Source organism: Lycorma delicatula, chromosome 4 (assembly GCF_047948215.1).
Source record: "Lycorma delicatula isolate Av1 chromosome 4, ASM4794821v1, whole genome shotgun sequence".
Classification (NCBI taxonomy): Eukaryota; Metazoa; Arthropoda; class Insecta; order Hemiptera; family Fulgoridae; genus Lycorma; species Lycorma delicatula.
In genome coordinates this window covers 67,756,649-67,778,100 of record NC_134458.1, presented here as the reverse complement: position 1 = coordinate 67,778,100, position 21,452 = coordinate 67,756,649, and the positions used below count along the sequence as shown (strand labels likewise).

General features: G+C 30.0%; 1 protein-coding gene across 1 annotated transcript in view; it reads left to right on the top strand.

The window, feature by feature from the left end:
• Nucleotides 1–2,958: 2,958 nt before the first annotated feature.
• The window catches only part of LOC142323498 (UBX domain-containing protein 4-like), a 50,341-nt gene continuing 31,847 nt past the window's right edge, over nt 2,959–21,452 (top strand). The window contains exons 1-4 of the mRNA XM_075363235.1: nt 2,959–3,158; nt 12,419–12,553; nt 13,364–13,498; nt 18,613–18,770. Coding sequence (XP_075219350.1) covers nt 3,077–3,158; nt 12,419–12,553; nt 13,364–13,498; nt 18,613–18,770 — 510 coding nt within the window. The 5' untranslated portion in view covers nt 2,959–3,076. The remainder of the gene's footprint in view (nt 3,159–12,418; nt 12,554–13,363; nt 13,499–18,612; nt 18,771–21,452) is intronic.

Below are 21,452 nucleotides of genomic sequence, written 5' to 3'. Positions count from 1 at the left end.
AAATCATAATCTTTTTAAAAAAATTATTTATATACATATATTTTTATTTTACAAGCAGCACAGACAAAAGAAAAAAAGTAGCTTACTTCTATTTTATCTTGGCTGCAAATAATTGCTATAAGTTGTTATTTTGAGAAACACTGAATTTTATCATTTTGAATTGAATAAAACAACAAAATATTTACAACAGTTATTTTTATTATTTATTAAACTAAGCAAAATTACAATAATAATTCCCTGAATTCCAGTGATTAACTGGTTTATCTATTCAATGTTTTTCAACATTTTTAATGTAACATAAAATATTAATAATTGGATCAATACCATTTAACTGTTGTCTTTTTATAAAATTTATCAAATAAGAATCCAGGAAATGATTTCTTTTTTTATTACTCCATTTAACCAATCCCATCTTATCATATAATTTTCTTGATTTAAAACTGATGCTGGTTCCAAAATTTACCTTCTTTATGTTTACTCTGAAAGTTCCCTTATCCTAATTGTTTTAAATCTTATCCAGTGGTGGCTCATAGCTAAAATTAGTGGGGGTGCTGCTCCAGAAAATCTTTTTCTGGGCCTTTTCAAGGCCATGGTTAAAGTATTTTGTAAAATAAAAGAACTGAAAAAAATGAATCAAATGGAACAGCTGGAAGCAATCTAATTCTACACTTCATCACATTCAAGAATATGGTACATGGTTTTATAGTGATACACAGTTATATATTTAATATGGTTTTTAAGTACAATGTGCTTAAAAGCCATCTTCGGTTTAACTGAATAAATAATAAAATATCAATACAGATAAATATATTTTAGTATTATTAGATAATAATTTAATAAGATGTCCGCTTAAAAACACTACAATCTAATGATGCTTAATTTAAATTTCTATGTACACAGAAACAAATAAATAATTCGTTTTTAGTAATTACCTTTTCTTTTGACCTTCCAGCATGTTTTTGGACAGATTTGGCAATTAAAGAGTCCATGCTTTCTGCCAACTTCTGATCACTACTGAAAAAACAACTAAACCGCTTTCATATTCCTTCCACAGACTAAGCTAGAAAAGGGAATGAACAAGGAATGTTCTATACACATGCAAAGTAAAAAAAACAAAAAACTACCTTCTACCAGCACACCAGGGTCAGCACTGCAGGAGCGACAGTGCTCTCTCTCCTCGCAGCCTTGTGTGCGTGCGCACAACAGCCAAACACCACGCATACAAAGATTTTTATATCTTTTTCATAAACTGGGGGATGGCTACTGATGTTAAGCTTAAGGATTATATATTGTACAAGTATAAAGAAAGAATTAAAGAAAAAACGACTCATTATATTAAATGTTAATACGATAATATCAAATGGAAATAGGGAATGCTACAGTTCCACAGTGCCTATGTGCGAGCCACCACTAATCTTACCATATCTGATCCATCTGATCCTGTATTTTTCAGCGTTATAATTGTTAATTCCAAACCTTGACTTATCCCACTTCCTTAAATACGGCATTGTTGTTAAGTTAACTTTGAAAGAATGTCTTGTGTATGATTGGAAATCAAAGCCAATAAAACTGTAAAGGTCCCAGATAACTGATAGCTTAAAATTCAACCTTCCAAAAGGATAATCATTAAAAGAACCAAAAATAACAAAATCATATTAAATGGTGAAAGGTTGTAATATCTGATACTAGCAGCACAGTGAGATGCATGTTGCTAAACAATATATCAGTGATTCCATTAAACAATGTAGCAATCAACAAATAGAAGTCGTAGATATTAAGAAATTACTACGAAAATCTGGTATGGAGTGGGCAAACAACACAAAACTTTTACTTGTTAAAAATTTATGAGACATTTAAACTGACATGCAGCTGGAAGAGAATTAGAGTAAAATCAGAGGCATCAAGATATGTTTTTTAATTAAAACATTAAATTTATAGCTCAATTTAAAAAAAAAAATGAAAATTACTAACTATTTCTAGGTTTTTTATTTCACCAAAAGACTACCTTACCTAATACTGAAAATCCCAAAAGTAATCGTATCCAACAATGAATTCCAAAAGTGGCTTTGTCCAAATTTAAATTGGTTGTAAAAATATAATGACAAAAACAATTCATAAGCATTACTTTGTTTAATGAAATAAGCATTTTAAATTTGTACTCATAAACCAAACGAAAGGTTTATGGAAGTTTCTTGCTTATACTTAAAAATTACATTTAGCTAAAGTTAATTTTGTAAATACGACTCATATTATAAAACAGACAACTGAGAACGTATGTTGAGAAATCGGAAGACTATACAGAACAGCAAAGAGCGTAACATCAAACTAGTTACAAGGTATAACAAAAAATGTAAGTGCAACTAATGTCTAAAAAATTTTTTTAAGTCTGTTACTGAAAAGAAGGATTAAAATGACTGAATATTTTAACTAAAATATTAAAGAATTATATATGAAGAAAAGTAAACTAAAGAAGAAATTAACGTTTAAAAATGGAAGAAATTATCTAAATAGAAACGCAACCAATTTACACGTTAATTTCAGGAGTGTAATTTTAACTTAAGAACTAATTATTGTAACTATTTTTGTGAGCATTAATTATATCTCAGACGATTATTTAAGTATAAAATATGTTTAATTTTATCATTCTAGGTGATTCAGAGAATAATTAGACTGGGAAAATAATAATTTAACATTTAGTAAGCGGGCAGACTTTTCAGTTGACTTTCTAAAAGTCTAAATCAAGTTCGTTACGCTAAACAACGAAGATAATAATTACTATGTATAATATTTCTCTGATAACAAATTGCATTGTTTGACAATCATTTATTTCAATTCAATGATTCATTTTTTAAATGTGTACATTTATAATAATACATAACTCACAAAAAAATGTTAGTTTATGCAAATAATATCTCTAATTCAATCATCGCATTGTTATGATTATCTCTTTGTATTTGCTGTACCTTGCTTACATGGACACATTGTTTATGGGAGCTTGTTCGGTTTGTGTTGGTGTCAGTTGCAGTGTGTATTTGCTAAATTCAGATTTTTTGATTGTTTTCACAAAATAATAGAAATGAGCTGGTTTGAAGGCTCGACGGAGTCATGTGTCGAGGTAGCCAGAATGTCTGGACGAATAATGGTTTTGTACGTAGAAGGTTAGTGTGCTAAAGTAATAAAAAAAACCTGACACGTTTATGAGTTAAAAATTATTTTGTAAAATAGTTAATATTTTAGTTTTAATCTTATTAATATTCTGCTTTGAATATGTGTTCTGATATTAAAATACTTTACCAAAAACGTTAAATAATAGTCTGTCTACTGTTGTTTTGCGTGTGTCACCAAAGCTCATTTAAATCAGTATTATTAATTTCTCTGGACCTATAGATTCCTAAGTATTATTACTGTATCAAAATTAAATAATATTTATTGCATTATTAGCTGATTCTTATATATTACAAGCTGTTGACGTTTGTAGTATACCAAACCTAACTCTTTAAAGTTTTTGGAATTCATGATGAATTGGGCGAAAAAATGGCGGGCTATGAATCTGTCTAGGCAATGTATGTATTTTCACTTAGAGCTGTTAATTTATTAAGTATTCATTTTTTCTTTAAATGAAACATTCTGGGTATTTTCAAACTCCCGTTAAAGCCCCATCAGGGTTAGGGTGGTAAGGCGACCGGAACCGTCACAAGGTCTTCCACTACAGGGTTGGGATGAATATTTTCAAAGCATTAATAAAATTATAATATTCATTTTCACATCCCTTACACATTTAGCAACTGTTATTATTTTACCCTACCTAATTATATGATAGGTAGTTCTAATAAAAATTGTAATTGGGATTATGCATGCATCATATTTAACTATTTATATTTTATTGATTAAAATATTTGAACTTTTGATTATACTTAAGTGATTGGAATAAATAAATGTATTGAACAGGACTTAGGCAGATTCACTCTCTGTTGATAATGTTATGGCAATTATTCATTAGAAGTACAGCATTGTGTACAGAATGGTTATTATTAATGTTACCTTTATAAAAGTTTAAAAAACATTGTTCATGCTAATCAGATGATAAAACTAGAATATTAATAAATTTTAATGAGAAAAAATTAAATCCTTCCCAGGCAAAGCATTAAGATAATAATAAAATTATTATCTGTTATTGGCAAGATTGAGTAATATGAAAATGCTTAGTGCATTATAACTTACTGAGTTTACTTACTTGCACTTTATAAATACTGTGATTCATCTGATATATCTATAATTTATGTAATTATTTTAAACTGTGATTTAGTTTTTTCACATTAACAAAAAAATTGGTTATGACATTTAAAATTATTTTGGATCCGATCCTTCTTTATTATAATTAATGTAGTATGATTTAAACTCTTTTTATTTTTCTGTTAATAATTTTAAGTAATATATTTTAGTTGCAAGTTTATTAATACGTTTCATTATATGTTCTACAACATTTTGATAATTTCAAGAATGAAATGAATAAATTTTACATATCTCTTTTCTGTCTTAACTTAGTTTTTGAATTCTGAGGCATCCGACGTAATATTCCCTTTTTCAGTTTCATGTTGGATAAATTTTTTCCATTTATCTGAATTGACTTCGATCAACATTTTTCCTATGAATTTGAACTGGTAATTATACATATTTTGGGGCTCGCCTCCAATTTTGATGAAATTTGGAATATACCTTATGTATTACCTAAGTTAATTATTACAATTGAATTATTTTTCAGAAGTCCCTATCACCTGAGTTACGCTCTTTGTAAGTTATACAGTACCGTCACAAACATTTTTTTAATTCAGCTCTGTGCAAGTTAATGTACATTACTTTCAAACTAATAACTGATGATTGTAAATAATTATGGATTCAGCCTAACTATTGGCCAGTTTAATATTTAAGTTAATTAGATAAAGTTAGCAAGCATTAGGTTATGTTGTTATTGTACACAGTTCTTTTTGTCTTCAGTCATTTGACTGGTTTGATGCGGCTATCCAAGATTCCATATCATTTCTATATACCCCCTACATCCTACATCCCTAACAATTTGTTTTACATATTCCAAATGTTGCCTGCTTGCACAATTTTTTTCCTTCTACCTGTCCCTCCAGTGTTTTGATATTAAAATACTTTACCAAAAACGTTAAATAATAGTCTGTCTACTGTTGTTTTGCGTGTGTCACCAAAGCTCATTTAAATCAGTATTATTAATTTCTCTGGACCTATAGATTCCTAAGTATTATTACTGTATCAAAATTAAATAATATTTATTGCATTAATATTTATTCCAGGATGCCTTAATATGTGGCCTATAAGTCTGTCTCTTCTTTTAACTATATTTTTCCAAATGCCACTTTCATCATCAATTTGCCGCAACACGTCTTCATTTGTCACTTTAACCATCCATCTGATTTTTAACATTCTTCTGCAGCACCACATTTCAAAAGCTTCTAATTTTTTCTTCTCAGGTACTCCAATTGTCCAAGTTTCACTTCCATATAAAGCTACGCTCCAAACATATACTTTCAAAAATATTTTCCTGATGTTTGAATTGATTTTTGATGCAAACAAATTATATTCCTGACTGAAGGCTCATTTCGCCTGTGCTATTCAGCATTTCACATTGCTCCTGCTTCGTCCATCTTTAATAATTCTACTTTCCAAATAAAATTCTTCTACCTCCGTAATATTTTCTCTTCCTATTTTTACTTTATCAGTGGTCCATTTTCATTATTTCTACTACATTTCATCACTTTCGTTTTGTTCTTGTTTATTTTCATGTGGTAGTTGCATAGGATTTCACCCATGCCATTCATTGTTTCTTCTAAATCTGTTTTACTCTCATCTAGAATTACTATATCATCAGCAAATCATAGCATCTTTATCTTTTCAACTTGTACTGTTACTCCTGATCTAAGTTTTCTTTAACATCATTAACTGCCAGTTCTATGTGAAACCTAAAAGGTAATGGGGATAGGGAACATCCTTGTCAGACTCCCTTTCTTATTATGGCTTCTTTCTTATGTTCTTCAATTATTATTGTTGCTGTTTGGTTCCTGTAAATGTTAGTAATTGTTCTTCTATCTTTGTATTTGAACCCTAATTTTTTTAAAATGCTGAACATTTTATTCCAGTCTACATTATTGAATGTCTTTTCTAGGTCTATAAATGCCAAGTATGTTGGTTTGTTTTTCTTTAATATTCCTTCTGCTATTAAATTAATTTTTGATGTAAACAAATTATATTTCTGACTGAAAGACTCGTTTCGCCTGTCCTATTCGGCATTTTATATCGCTCCTGCTTCGTCCATCTTTAGTAATTCTACTTCCCAAATAACAAAATTCTTCTACCTCCATAATATTTTCTCTTCCTATTTTTACATTTAGGGAATCCATCTTCGTTATTTCTACCACATTTCATTGCTTTCGTTCTGTTCTTGTTTATTTTCATTCGATAGTTCTTGCGTAGGACTTCATCCATACCGTTCATTGTTCCTTCTAAATCTTTTTTACTTTCAGCTAGAATTACTATATCATCAGCAAATCGTACCATTTTTATCTTTTCACCTTGTACTGTTACTCCGGATCTAAATTGTTCTTTAACTGCATTAACTGCTAGTTCTATGTAAAGATTAAAACGTAACGGAGATAGGGAACATCCTTGTCGGACTCCTTTTCTTATTACGGCTTCTTTCTTATGTTCTTCAATTATTACTGTTGCTGTTTGGTTCTTGTAAATGTTAGCGATCATTCTTCCATCTCTGTATTTGAAACCTAATTTTTTTTAAATGCTGAACATTTTATTCCAGTCTACGTTGTCGAATGCCTTTTCTAGGTCTATAATGCCAAGTATGTTGGTTTGTTTTTCTTTAATCTTCCTTCTACTATTAATCTAAGCCCTAAAATTGCTTCCCTTGCCCCTATTCTTTTCCTGAAACCAAATTGATCTTCTCCTAACACTTCTTCCACTTTCCCTCAATTCTTCTATACAGAATTCTAGTTAAGATTTTTTATGCATAACTAGTTAAGCTAATTGTTCTGTATTCTTCACATTTATCTGCTCCTGCTTTTTTTTGGTATCATGACTATAACACTGTTTTTGAAGTCTGACCGAACTTCTCTTTTTCGTAAATGTTACATACGAGCTTGTATAATCTATTTGTCGCTTCCTCACCTGCATTGCACAGTAATTCTGCAGGCATTTCGTCTATTCCAGGAACCTCTGTGCCATTCAGATCTTTCTTAATTTTACTTTCACATTCAAAAGTTGATTGTAATTTTTTTTATATTTAATAACTTAATATTATATATATATATATTTTTTAATTTAGCTACAACTGTTACACATACAAAATTTGATTGTAATTTTTTTTATATTTAATAACTTAATATTATATATATATATATTTTTTAATTTAGCTACAACTGTTACACATACAAAATTTGTTGGAATGTAAATTAATTTTTTTGAATCTGCCATACATCACAACACAATGAAAAAGATAATAATCATGGGTATATTATCATACTTAAAAAAAGGTTGTAATTCCCCGTAAAAGAAGGGCAAACCTTTTCTGTCAAATGTAACTTCTAACAACTCAAAATTTTTAGCCAAATCTGCAGTAATTTTTCATTGCAGTAACACAAAAACCATTTTAAACAAAGAATCCAAACAAAAGAAATATAATATATATACTTTTATTTATATCCTTTTGAAGTACGTAAACTTAATGGTTCAGGTCATATAGCGACGACAAAGTGGGAGCACTGAAGATTTTTACACAAATAAAAAAGATGCCTCAGAGTGGAAAAATGCTTTTGATTTTATCTGGAATAGCAATACACATTCAGAAAATGTTTAAATATTTTGCTCTTGGCCAAATGTATCGGCTAATTTAGCTTTCTTAAATTCAGATCTCAGTATTGTTTCTTCCCTTTCAACTTCCTCTTCTTCCTATATAACAACATTTTCTAATTTGTTTCCTCTGTATAACTCTTCAGTATATTCCACCCACCTATCAACTTTTCTTTTCGTACTATAAATTGGTGTACCATCTTTGTTAACACATTATTGTACAGGGTGTCCAATATAAAACGCAACCCAACCTTTTTATTGGTAGGTATTGAAATAATAAAAAGGCATATGTAAATGTAATTTTTATTATTACCATCCATTACCTTACATTTAGAGTAAATGTTGGAAGTGGCCGCCATCTTCTTGAATACAAGCTTCAATTCTTTTTACAGCGTTTCTTGCAACTTTTTTCAAAGTTTGTGGCTGGATATTTAATACAGCTTGTTCAATATTGACTTTCAAGTGTTCGTGGTTTATTGCCGTAGGCTTTTTCTTTGAGGTAACCCCGTAGAAAAAAATCCGCCGCAGTTAAATCTGGAGATCTTGGTGGCCACAAGCCTCGACCTATAATACGATTACCAAAGAATTCCTCAACGAAATCAGAAGTTGAACCTGTGTAGTGCGATGTCGCACCGTCATGTTGTAGCCAGCAGTGTTTGTCTTCCTCTTCCAAAAGTGCAATGAACTGAAATAAAATATCCTGATATCGTTCTGCATTAATGGTGTACTCGAAAAAAATAGGACCGATTATTTTCTTTCGCGATATCGCGCACCACACGCCCAATCCCCAGGTGGGGATTTTCAGCACTCCAAATTCTACTGTTTTGGCTGTTTATGTAGCCATCCAAATGAAACCATGCTTCATCTGTGAAAAATAACGAATCGATAACATTAATTCCCTCACGCAGAAATCGACGGAATCATTGACAATATTGTAGCCGTTTTTCTTTGTTGGGCTCAAGAAGTTGATGAACCGTTTGAATGCGATAAGGTTGTAATTGTAATTGTTTGGTCGCCCTATGAACAGTTGATTTAGACAAATTAATTTCAGCAGACAAACGTCTGATCGATTTATTTGGCGAGGCGAGTAATCAGTCTTTGATTTCAGTGACTGTATCTGTATTCAACACTTACGCAGATCTTTTGTGTTCCTTGTTATTAACAGAACCAGTCTCTCTAAATTTTGCAACTAACCTTAATACTGATGTTTTGTTAGGAGCTGGTTTATCTGGGTACTTATGGGGAAACAAATCTTGCACTGCAACCACTGATTTCGTACGTAAGTATGACTCAACAATGAAAACACGTTCATCTAGCGAAAACGGCATCTTGTCTCTAGCAATACACCGAACGTTATGATTGCATTGTTGTTATTATCGGTAGTGTTCTACTGCATCGCCGCCATGTTCACATGTTGGACGAGTCCATTTCAGTAACGAGTAGGGGAGTAAGCTTGACTTTTGAAATTTCATGGATGAGTGATTGATGGGTTGCGTTTTATATGGGACACCCTGTAATATATGTATCCCAAAATTTTCCTTAACTTTCCTGTAAGCTCAGTCTATTTCACCAATGTTCATTTCTATTTCCACTTCTGAACACTTTTCTTTAATCCACTCTTCATTCGCTAGTTTGCACTACCTGTTTATAGTATTTCTTAGTTGTCGATAGTTCCTTTTACTTTCTTCATCACTAGCATTCTTATATTTTCTACGTTCATCCATCAGCTGCAATATATCCTCTGAAATCCATCCAAGGTTTTCTATCAGTTCTCTTTGTTCTGCCTAAGTTCACTTCTGCTGATATAAGAATTTCCTTTTTAAAATTCTCCCATTCTTCTTCTACATATTCTACCTTATCTTTTTTACTCAGACCTCTTGCGATGTCCTCCTCAAAAATCTTCTTTACCTTCTCAAGCTTTTCTAAATTCCATTGATTCATGTGACACCTTTTCTTCAGGATTTTAAACCCCAATCTACATTTCATTATCACTAAATTATGGTTGCTCTCAATGTCTGCTCCAGGGTAAGCTTTGCAGTGGACCAGTTGATTTCTAAATCTTTACTTATCCATGATATAATCTCTCTGATACCTTACAGTATCACCTGGCATTTTCCATGTGTGTATTCTTCTGTTATGATCTTTAGACTGGGTGTTGGCAATTACTAAATTATACTTCACGCGAAACTCTTATAAATCGATCCCCTCTTTTATTCCTTTTGCCCAGCTCGTAGTCACCCACCACTATATTTCCTTCCTTGCTTTTTCCAGTGCTTGCATTCCAATCTCCAACTATTATTAAATTTTCATCCCCTTTTACATGTTTAATTGCTATGTCAGTTTCTTCGTATACATATTCTATCTCATCATTATGGGCACTTGTAGGCATATAGACATTAATAATTGTAGGTTTAGGTTTTGATTTTATCCTTATTACAATGATTCTACTGCTGTGCATTCTGAAATACTCTATTCTCTTCCCTATCTTCTTGTTCATTATGAAACCTATTCCTGCCTGCCCATTATTTGAAGCCGAGTTAATTATTCTAAAATCATCTGACCAAAAGTCATTTTCCTCTTCCGACTGAACCTTGCTAATTCCTACTACATCTATATTTATCCTATCCATTTCCCTCTTTAAATTTTCTAATCTACCAACCATTTTTAGACTTCTAACATTTCACACTCCGACTCGTAGAATCTTATTTTTTAATTTTTTGGTGGCCCCTTCCTTAGTCCCTATCTGGAAATCCAGATGTGGGATTAGTTTACCTCCAGAATATTTTACCAAGGAAGGTGCCTTCGTCTTTTTTATATGAAAATTCAGAGAGCTACATTTTCTTGGAAAAAAAGCAGCTGTAGTTTTCCATTGCTTTCAGGTGTGCAGTGCTCAGAAGATTGAGTGATGTTGATATGGCCGTTTAAGTTGTCCTGACCTACGCCCTTAACAACTACTGAAAGAGCTGCTGCCCTCTTTCAGGAATCATTCCTTAGTCTGGCTCTCAACAGATACCTCCCCGATATGGTTGCAACTTCGATCCAGCTACTCTGTATCACTGAGCACTCAAGCCCCCTCACCATCAGCAAGGTCTCATGATTCATAGAGGGTGGTACACAGTTTAATACATGAAATTGTTAGTTAACTAATTTAACCATAATCTTGATGTAAACCTAACTAAAATCAATTAAATTTCACGTAAACTAAGTTATTTACTTTAAATAATTTTTATTGCACTTAACCTAACTTTCACTTAGCTTAACCTGACTTAATTTAGTTTTAAGTAAATCTAATCTCATTCTGAACTTAAATTAAATTAACCAAGTTATTTAGTCTGAAAATAATGTATATACATTGTACGTTTACAGTGGTTTGTGTACGTACGTTACACATTTCCGATGAATGATTTTACTTGTAATGAATAACTTAGGTTTTAAATAAAGCGTATTTCAAATTTTATCAAAGTTGTTAGCGAGTCCCTAATTTTATTTAATTTTTGAAGTCTGAGTATGTTAAAAACATGAAGTTTTGCCGATACCTGAATTACCATTTTTAACCTAAAAATCATTCTTTTATTACCTTTATGCTTTTGATGCTTCCCTTGGTTATATTTACAATACATTCTGTATTTTAACTTGTAGACCTTGTGTTTAGACTATCTTATAGACTAATATTAGTAATATATGCTACAGCTTACTATTAATGGACATACAAAAAAAAATTGCCATTTACTGCTTCACAAAATTATTATTACTGAAGAATGAAACAATTAAATTTAACAAGAAAACAGAATAATCTTTCCATGTTTACGTAATGCAGGTTAGAGAATTTATCTTTCCTGTTGAGAATAAGGTTTAGCTGTTAAACATTGTTGAATTAATCTATTACCTTTTAGGTATGCAAAATAAAATTGCCTGAATATCATATTTACACAGTAAATAAATTTGTTGATAAGATGTTGGTAGAATTAAAGATTAATTTGAGTGAGAAGTGTAGAATATATTGTCTATAAAATATTTTTTATTTACAAATTGGTTACCTGTAGTTTTCTTTTTGCTCTTGATGTCTCATTTTATCAGGAGCCAGACAAATTGTACAATCTGTCAGCCAATTTAGGTATGGGCTTTTTATCCCGCCTTGTGTTGGAACAGTTTGTTTAAGTGTTCCAAAACTTGAATAAAGTCAGCTCTTATGTGCTATCCCCACCTTTCTTTATCCTGTGGGCTTTGATTCTGCTTTTTATGTGCTGATGATATATATAGACATTATGAAACAGCTTTCTAGATTTAATATTCAGTAAATTTTGTTGAATGGGTTCATATATCAGCCAGAGTTGGCAGTCTTATTTGCTTCAAATTTTATATTCCATACACCCACACACAAGTTTTGAGCCTCAATGGTAAGTTAATCATCTATAAGATAAAATATTATTAAGAGGATTCTATTTAGAAAATAAATTAATGCAGGAAGATAGAAACTTTGAAGAGAACTATTTGTAGTAGCTTAATTTTTAATTAAAAAAAATTTGGTTTGTTTCAGGGGTTGATGATGTGTCTTTTAACTTGACATCTATTTTAAAAAGAACTGAAGTTATGAATGCTGTTGACCGTCCAATGTATATAGCATTAAAAATCAATGACAACTCAAAAGACTATTGGGACTTTGTAGAAATATGTATCCTTTATGAAGATATTTTAGTTACAATTGTTATTAGTAAATAATAAAAGGGTAATGCTATTCCAGCTAGTTGGTGGTGAGTTTGTTATAGAAATTATGGTTTCAGAAGTTTACTGTGTTACATGAGAAACTTTACACATTATTTCTTATCTCTATGCTCCCATATTAGTAAAATGCTATTAAAAAATTAAATTGTTTTAAATTTAGATTTTGATAATTATAATCAGAAAAAAAGTAAACTTAAAAATCACATTTCCCTGCATTCAGTGGAAAATTTAGGTTTCTTATTTATAAAGGATCAACATAAACTCAGAATCATTTAATTATAAAGATAGTTTTTGTAGTTAATGGGTGTAATTAACTTCTCATACATTTTTGAACAGCTGAATCAAATATAAATCACATGGCTGCCTCTTTGGTAATCAGTAGATGTTCTATTAAAATTCTTTAACTAAGAGTTAAATAATAGATTGGAATTAGATTTTGCTGTGCTGTGGAGGTAAAGCATGGAATAGCTATAAATCAGATTAAAATGGTCAGTGTTTTCTGTTAGAATTAAATGTCTGCTATTAAAATTTTCATTTGAGATCACAGCTTGAAAAATTAATAAAATGGAATGATGTGAAAAAATAAATATTTTATTAAAAATTTACATTTTTAACGTAGGTATGTGCGTCTTTCCTCTGAGATCGTGGCTTAGAGTTGAAGAAATTTTTTAACGCAATACAGCAAAGCACTTGGCCTCTGTAACTTAATAACTTGAAAAGCAAGATTTTAACAACATTATTCCTTAGCTGGTTATTATAGATGAACATGTGCCTGTACCGAGTATCTTTCTGCTTGGAGAGTACGGTGTTCCTCTAGCACTAATTCATGTTTCTTGCTTAGAAGAATTGGACACATTAACTGAAAAGTTACTTGCAGTTTTGAAAAAATATAGTGGTAAGTAGCTATTTATATCTTATAAAATTTATTGCTAATAGAATCCAAATTGAACCAAATCATGCCACATTTTTCCAACTCATTGATTTGTAAACACTGTGATAATTTAAGCAGAGGTACCGAATCTTTTGTAGTGCAGAATTTGAAAGAGGAAATATACAGCATCAGTGAAAAATTACTAGCATTTCGATGTGAGTTTATACTTATCGTATTGTCTGGGATTTCTCTGCTAGTGGGAGGGGTCACACTCAAAATTTGCTAATGTTCCTCTTGCTTTCATGAGGTGGATTATAAAAAAGCTTTATTTTAGTGGACGGTCACCTCCGTTTTTTGCTTACCATTCGAAGAGCTGTTCTCTTCCAAAGGATTTCATAAGATACTTGAAATTTTTTTCCCTAGTTTTAATTTAGGGTTGTCCTTTTTTTTAAAATGGACATAAAGAGCCGATACATTTGGCCAAGAGTATAATATTTAAAAATTTTCTTAATGTGTATTGCTATTCCAGATAAAATCAAAAGCATTTTTTCACTCTGAGGCATCTTTTTTATTTGTGTAAAAATCTTCAGTGCTGCACTTTGTCATTGGTATGAATCATTAAGTTTACGTATTTCAAAAGGATATAGATATAATTATATGTATTATATTTCTTTTGTTTAAAATGGTTTTTGTGTTGCTGCAATGAAAAATTACTGCAGATTTGGCTAAAAATTTTGAGTTGTTAGAAGTTACATTTGACAGAATAAGTTTGCCCTTCTTTTATGGGGAATTACAACCTTTTTTTAAGTATGATAATATACCCATGATTATTATCTTTTTCATTGTGTTGTGATATATGGCAGATTAAAAAAAATTTATTTTCATACCAACAAATTTTATATGTGTAACAGTTGTAGCTGTTTAAAAAAAAGAGAAAAAATATATATATAATATTAAGTTATTTAATAAAGAAAAATTACAATCAACTTTTGAAAGTTAAAGTAAAATTAAGCTGAAAAAAGTTACAGAATTCTACAGGCCTTCAATGAAAAAACCTTTTTTATTAATTTTATCAGTTTCTTTTCTGTATTTATGTCTCATTTTATATTTTTTCTTTAGGAATTATTTAAAAAATAATAACACAAATGTCATATCTTGTGCAGTCTTTTAGAGTTAGTTTTTTCAACACATAGGTATTAATTTTACACAGGTTGTTAATGTTATACATTTTCATTATGTTTTTGTTATTACAAGAACCTGGCTAGTTGTAATGAATAAATTAACTCTTATTCATAAAATTTATCAATATCTATCATTGTAATCCTTCTTTTTACATCTGGTTTTTTATAATCCTAGAATTAAGAATTGTCATAAAACTGCCAATATTTAAATCTTGCATACAGTGGCTCTATTCTTTGAACTAAATAGTATTATTAGGGTGGAAACAAAATCTAGAAACGTTGGTCAATATCGATTTATTTTGTCATGTTGTGACCTTGCTTTTGACAATGAATTTATTATCTTCTGTTTAGTGACTGGTTGTGGTAAAATAAGTTGCCGTCACGGCTGTTAAAGTACAATACTTATTTAGTGCTTTTCAACTTTGTTCACTTATTTACTGAAAAGCCTCATAGTATACAAACAGTTGCTAAACATTTCTTTTCTTTTTTATTAATATAAGAATAACAGTATTGAACAATTTAGTATTCTGCCTCAGAAGTGGAATTAAAAATTATTTAAAAAAATAAATCATTCCGTTTGCATATGAGGGCTTAAATGCTTGCTAACATCTAGAAAAGTGAGCAAGTATCCTCAAAGGATATTTCATCATAATTTGTGTGAGCTATACTGTCTGTTTCAAAAGTCTTCTTATGTTAGTAATGTAGTAAAATGTGATACATTTTTCTTTATTAATGATTGGAAAATGGCCTGATTGTTTTTATTATAGGTATTGCATACTAATAAAGAAAATAAGCTTTGAACCAGCCATGAATCCAGTTGTTTTTGACATTTAATTAATGACTTCACAGTTTTATCTATTACTCTCTATAATAATGTTTGTTATTGATGGTTTACTTTTATTCACATAAAAGAGTTATGGTGACTAAGCCCTTTGATTGCTCATAATTTAACAGTGTTATTTTATCTCTTCTTTTCACTTGGAAGAAGTTTACAGTGCTATGTTGCTAGTTTCCTCTACATTTGCTCCTTTAGTGAAAATCTATTTTTCATTGGGCGCTAGGCTCTCTGAAGAGGCTACACATAATATCCGAATGGCTTTACTAATGTTAAAAAATGTAAAATTCTTTCTGGTTGTTCCTCCCAGGCCTTTCACATTTTGAAAAAAATTGTCAGAGGGGGCTGTGTGCCTCAGAGATGGCATATCTATAATTTTGGAATTTTCCCATTGTTAGTGTTGAGAATGGGGGAGAAAAAAAAATTCTTATTATTTGTAAGATCTCTTTATGCATTGGATATTAAAAATGATCTTTATCCATCCACATCTCATGAATAAATGAAATGGACATTGAGGGTGTCACATATTCATTGTAAAATTTACAGCAGCCTTGAAAATAACTGCAGAACTAAGAACTAAAGAGCTGAAATTCAGCTAAATTCTAAGAAACTAAATTCAGATAAAGAGATCTACCTGCATGTTTACAATTTACAAAGTGGGTCAATAATATGGTTTTACTACATCTTTCTGGTGTTTGTCTTGAGTCATTAGGTTTTATGTGGAAAAAGTAAACCTATTTCCCATTGATGGCTGTTATTGAGATCTTGTGTAAATGAAATCATCTTGTAAAATATCTTTCAAAACATTCACCTTTCTTCTTCTTTGATCCACATAATTCTCTGATTTAAAGTAGATGAGTATTCCTATGGATCCTTAAAAATTTCCTGGTTATGTTAATCATTTTAATTTAGTTTCTTATAATTTTGTATTCCATCCTCCAAACCTGCATAAAGAATTCATTACTTGAAAAAAGATGCGTGAAATGCTTTACACGCTAGTTTCAACGTTAACTAAAATACCATATCCTATCTTCAATGTGTAATGCTGACTGTGTGGATTTGGAAATAGTGTAGAAGAGCTTCAAGCCTACTCAATCCAGTATTCGAGTGTGCTTTGCCTCTTTCCATAAAATATTTATGGTAATACTCATAATTGCTTTCACACCATTTACTACTATGCCTTCAGTGAATGCTTTTCTATGTTGTGAGAATTTTCCTAGCATCTTCACTGAATTTAGTCTTTGAGATTAATCTCAAAGTCTGAATTCAGAAATTGAAAATATTTTTCCATTTTTAGGAAACTGGATCATTTCACTTTAACCTCACAGTATTCCACTTGGAATTAATGAGTGTGGCTTTGTATTGAATTAGTGAATCATTGATACTGGTTGTTGTTTAGTTTGTTTCCCATAATTTGGATGTAAAAAACATAAAAAGGGACGTTTGTTTTCAGATATGATGCCATTTTTTCCTCCAGAACCCTAGACAAAAGTTATGGACGGTTCTCTACTATTATCATGTTTAAGGATATACATTTATAATAAGTTACAGCATATACATTTATAATTAGATTTTGAATGAAGCTGCTTTACCTTGTTTTAATTCTTCTCAAGTAGGAGTTTTTTTTAAATACTTGAGTAATGTGCACTGAATAAAAAAAATTAACTTTTTATGTGGCTACAATTGACTGGCACATAAAAATATTGGACAGAATAATGTAATAATTTAAAAAAAAAATTGTAATAGAAATATATGAGATAAAACTGAAAGACAGGAGTTGTATTGCTGAAACTTACTTAATTTTAAAAATAAAGTCTCTTCCCAACTGATAATTTAAAGAATTATCATTATATTATAAAATAAACATTCTGTTTGACTGATAGTAATTCAAATTATTGTTTTCAATAGTATACATAATGTTCTGCTAGTCCTTTGTTCTTTGTTTACTAAGACCATTTTCAAGCTTATAGACCCTCCTCCCTTTACAACAGCTCCATTTGTGTACATAAATTACCACTGTCAAAATTTTTATCATTTGGGTTTTTGTTTTTTCATTAAGGTATGTAATGGATTACTTTTTTAATCAGAAACTCGAAAATATGTACAAGGAACATTGTAGAATCAAGATATTCTTTCAAATTGGTGTACTTTACTTTACATACATTGAAAAAACAGCTAGTAATTTTTCTTCAACTTAATAAAAAAACAGCTGTTATATTTTCTTTCAAAATTTATGTTTTGATCATATTGCTCTATAAAGCTCTTTCTGTTATGATTGAAAATTAATGTACTAAAAATTTTTAACTTTGTTGAATGTTCATTTTTAAAGAAAAATGGCTGTAGGCAACAAATATGTACTTGCAACCTAAAGTATTGCTTTGAAAGTACAACAAAAAAGTATACAGAGTTTCTATTTACACACTGACCAATGAGGTTACCAGTTCTTTTTATCACTTAAAATTGTGCCCATAAAATCCTTTCTTTAATATCCAAAATATATCTTTTTGGTTAATTTTTGTTTCATTTAAGATTCACAAGGATGTTAATTGGACAATCTGTTTTTACAATTGAATTGCTGAGCAATCACCAGTTAACTGAGAAAACAACACAGAGTGTCTGTGATGCAGTTCATTAAACTGAAGAAAATTTAAGTTGCTTTTTTTAAACTATTTTTTACTGTAATCTGATATATGATAATCAGTGCAGTAAGCTATTTCATTCTCGGCCTTTAATAGATTGGAATGTCTCCACATAAATAAGAATGTGAGAAATACAGGTACAATCCATGAACAGAAATTGTCATCAGTTTTTCATTATGGTATGGTTAAAAATTAAACCCACTAATTATTTTTATCTACTTGTGGTTTTTTTTTGTTTTAGTTTCTGCTGTTACATTAAGTATTACATTAAGAAATCTTACTTCAAAGGGCTGAAGATAGTCAAGATGTTCATGGTATAGAGTTATCCGTAGTGGAAGATGCTTGTCAGTAGTGTTTACCCTCCTTACCATCCTTTGTTTGTGTCGTAAAATTAAAGTGATGAATCAAATAGTAATTGCTCAAATTTTGCTGAGATTTGATATGTAATTGATTAATGGTGTATATTGATTTTGAATGTTGCAGGTAAGAATGCTCATGAAGCTGTTCGAATGCTATTCAATGAAAGTAAATGGGAGGATAACCCTTTTACAAAAGCAGTTTTAGAGGTGCATGAAGATTGGAATGTGCTTGAAAGTCGAATAGTACAAATAGGAGTAAATGCTTCGGTTCCAAAACCTGAAGTAATAGACTTTTTATTTTAGTTTTGTTGATATGAAAATGTTGTTTAAATTGGAATCATTTAATTTTTGTTGGAGAGCATTATTAATTTTTTTATATTGTATTGCATAATGAGATTTTTTTTAACTTGCTGTTAAAATTATAAAATGCATTCCATTATGCTTTTGGACAGAAACACCTTGGAAAGTAACAGGACATGGAAAAATAAAAGTTGTGAAGTATGGTTATTCACAAATTCTGTTTGAAGTCATTTTAATTAAAAAAGTGATTTTCATTTATCACTAAAATTAAGAAGAGACATTGGGTGCTGGTCCTCTTAGGACATTTAGATTTTATATTTAGTGATCAGTCTTTACTACTCTGTGGACTACTATTGTTTTCCATCTGCCATTAAATTAAAAAAAAAAAAAAAAAAAATGCAGTCTGCTTTAATACTATATAATTATTGTATAGAGGATTCTATACAATAGCTGTTAGAACGTACATTGAATTTAAGCCATATTAATATTAATTTGGATTGGCAAAAAATAATTATCGAGTAGCTTTTTATGAAATCATTTACAAGTTTTAGATGTTTATATAAAATTTACTACCAAGAGAGTAATAAAGTGAGTATGATTTTGCCTTAACAACTTGGTATTATATGTGGACATTTTCCTTGTACTAAATCCTATTTCTCATTTTACTAGTTAGGTAATATTATATTACACAAAAGTATTTTATTGAAATAAACTTCATAGCTGAAAAATAAATACACATGTCTGCAATTGTGACTGTGCACAATATATGCTAATTGAAACTTGCTGTATTTATTCACACGTCACTGTATATACAGATTGTTAATTAGGTTTGGAAATCCTTAATACGTTTTCAGCAATTAAATATGGAAAAAATGAAATTTAGCAAATGCTCCTACCTCAAAACCATTATTTTTCTGTATGATACCACCATGTACTTGCAGCATCTGGTAGGGGCGACTCAAAAAGTTTAAAGTAAAGGTTAGGGCTTGTACACTTTTTAAAAAGCTTTGAAAAAAATTGATATGATAAACCTTCTGGCTATGAGAACTTTAACCACAATGATAATTGCTTAATGCTTTTCACAGTTAGCTTTAAAAGTGATTTACAGTACCTCTTAAATAACTGCTTGACAGTGAAAAACAAAAACTTAAATTAAGCAAATGCTCTTACCTCAAAATAGTCTATTTTCTGCATGAGATCTATCTACTTGGGTTGTACTATTGAAGTTTCTTTGCCTTTCAATAAATAGTTTTCGTTGTCTCTACAATACCAAATTTATTAAAATATATAAAATTATTAAATGGAAAAAAAATTACTTTTGTCTACTTTATATGAAGATGCAAATGAACAGAGATAATTGCAGTAAAGAATGCCGGGAAAGAACTGGTATGTGCAATAATTTAAGCTTCCTTATTAGAGATTTTTTAAGGCCTCAATTAGTTTAGATGGCATAATTACTTTGATGCTGTCTCAATATGTTTGGCATTGTGTAATTTGAGATTACTCATTTTTGCTAGATTACAAAGAATAATAATGTGTGCAACTTACAGGCATGAGAATCTCACATCAGGTATATTCTCCTTGTATTTGTGATAGTCAGCTACTGTATATTGTGCACAATAATTCTGTGTTAACCTTGTGCCTCTTCACCAAAACATTATTCTTAATACATTTTGCAGGTTGTTTTTATAAGGATGGCAAACATTTTTACTTTAGGTTAATGAGAAAAAGTTTGAATTATTGAAGAAAAATTAATCTAAAAGAAACAAAATATTTTACATTGATGCACAAAATTTTAGGTGCCAATGGTCATTTTCAAATTGATGAAAATTTGTAATTGTTGATGTTCTAATCAATAACCATTATAATTGGTTTTGAAAATGTAATTTATTCTATTACTTTTTAAATGAAAAACATCATACTCAGAAAGAAAATCCAAAACTTTAAATTAGAACCTAAATTTTGTTATTTTTACTTCCTTGTATGAAGTAAAGGAAGTATTGTAATCGTGAAAAATTTCAATGGAAATATCCATTTTAACAATCCCTGAATCCATTTTGACTAGTTACGGCATGACTTCTGCACGTACATATGTATCTCGCATAACTCCAAAACAATTAGTGTAGAATGTTAAAATTTTGTTTTTAGGACTGTTGTAACATCTAGTTATGCAACTCCCCTTTTGATTGCAGTCGACTGGGCCAAAAACGTGTATACAGTCAGACCTCTAAATAAAGTGGGGTTTCAATTATGAAACATTTGCATTTTTGATTCTTTCTTAACTGCAGTAATAAGTCCTTGTTGAGAGTTTTTTATATATCATATGTGGTACTTATTTTCATTGGTTCCAGAATTATAGCCTAATAAAATTTTAATTAATGAAATGTTTAGATCTTACAAGGGGAAGGCACATCAGTTTGAGCAGACTTCATATACATATATTTATATATTTAATTTAAATATATTGATTTATTAATAATTATTAACCTCTGATTATAAAAAGATTTTTAACAATTAGTAATTCAATAATGACAACAAAAAAAAGAGAAGCTATTAGTGAAATAGAATTTTATGTACTTTTCATTTTAATTCAAAATTTTTTACAATCGGAGGTTAATAATTATTAATAAATCAATTTATTTTAATTACAAAAAAAGTTTAAAA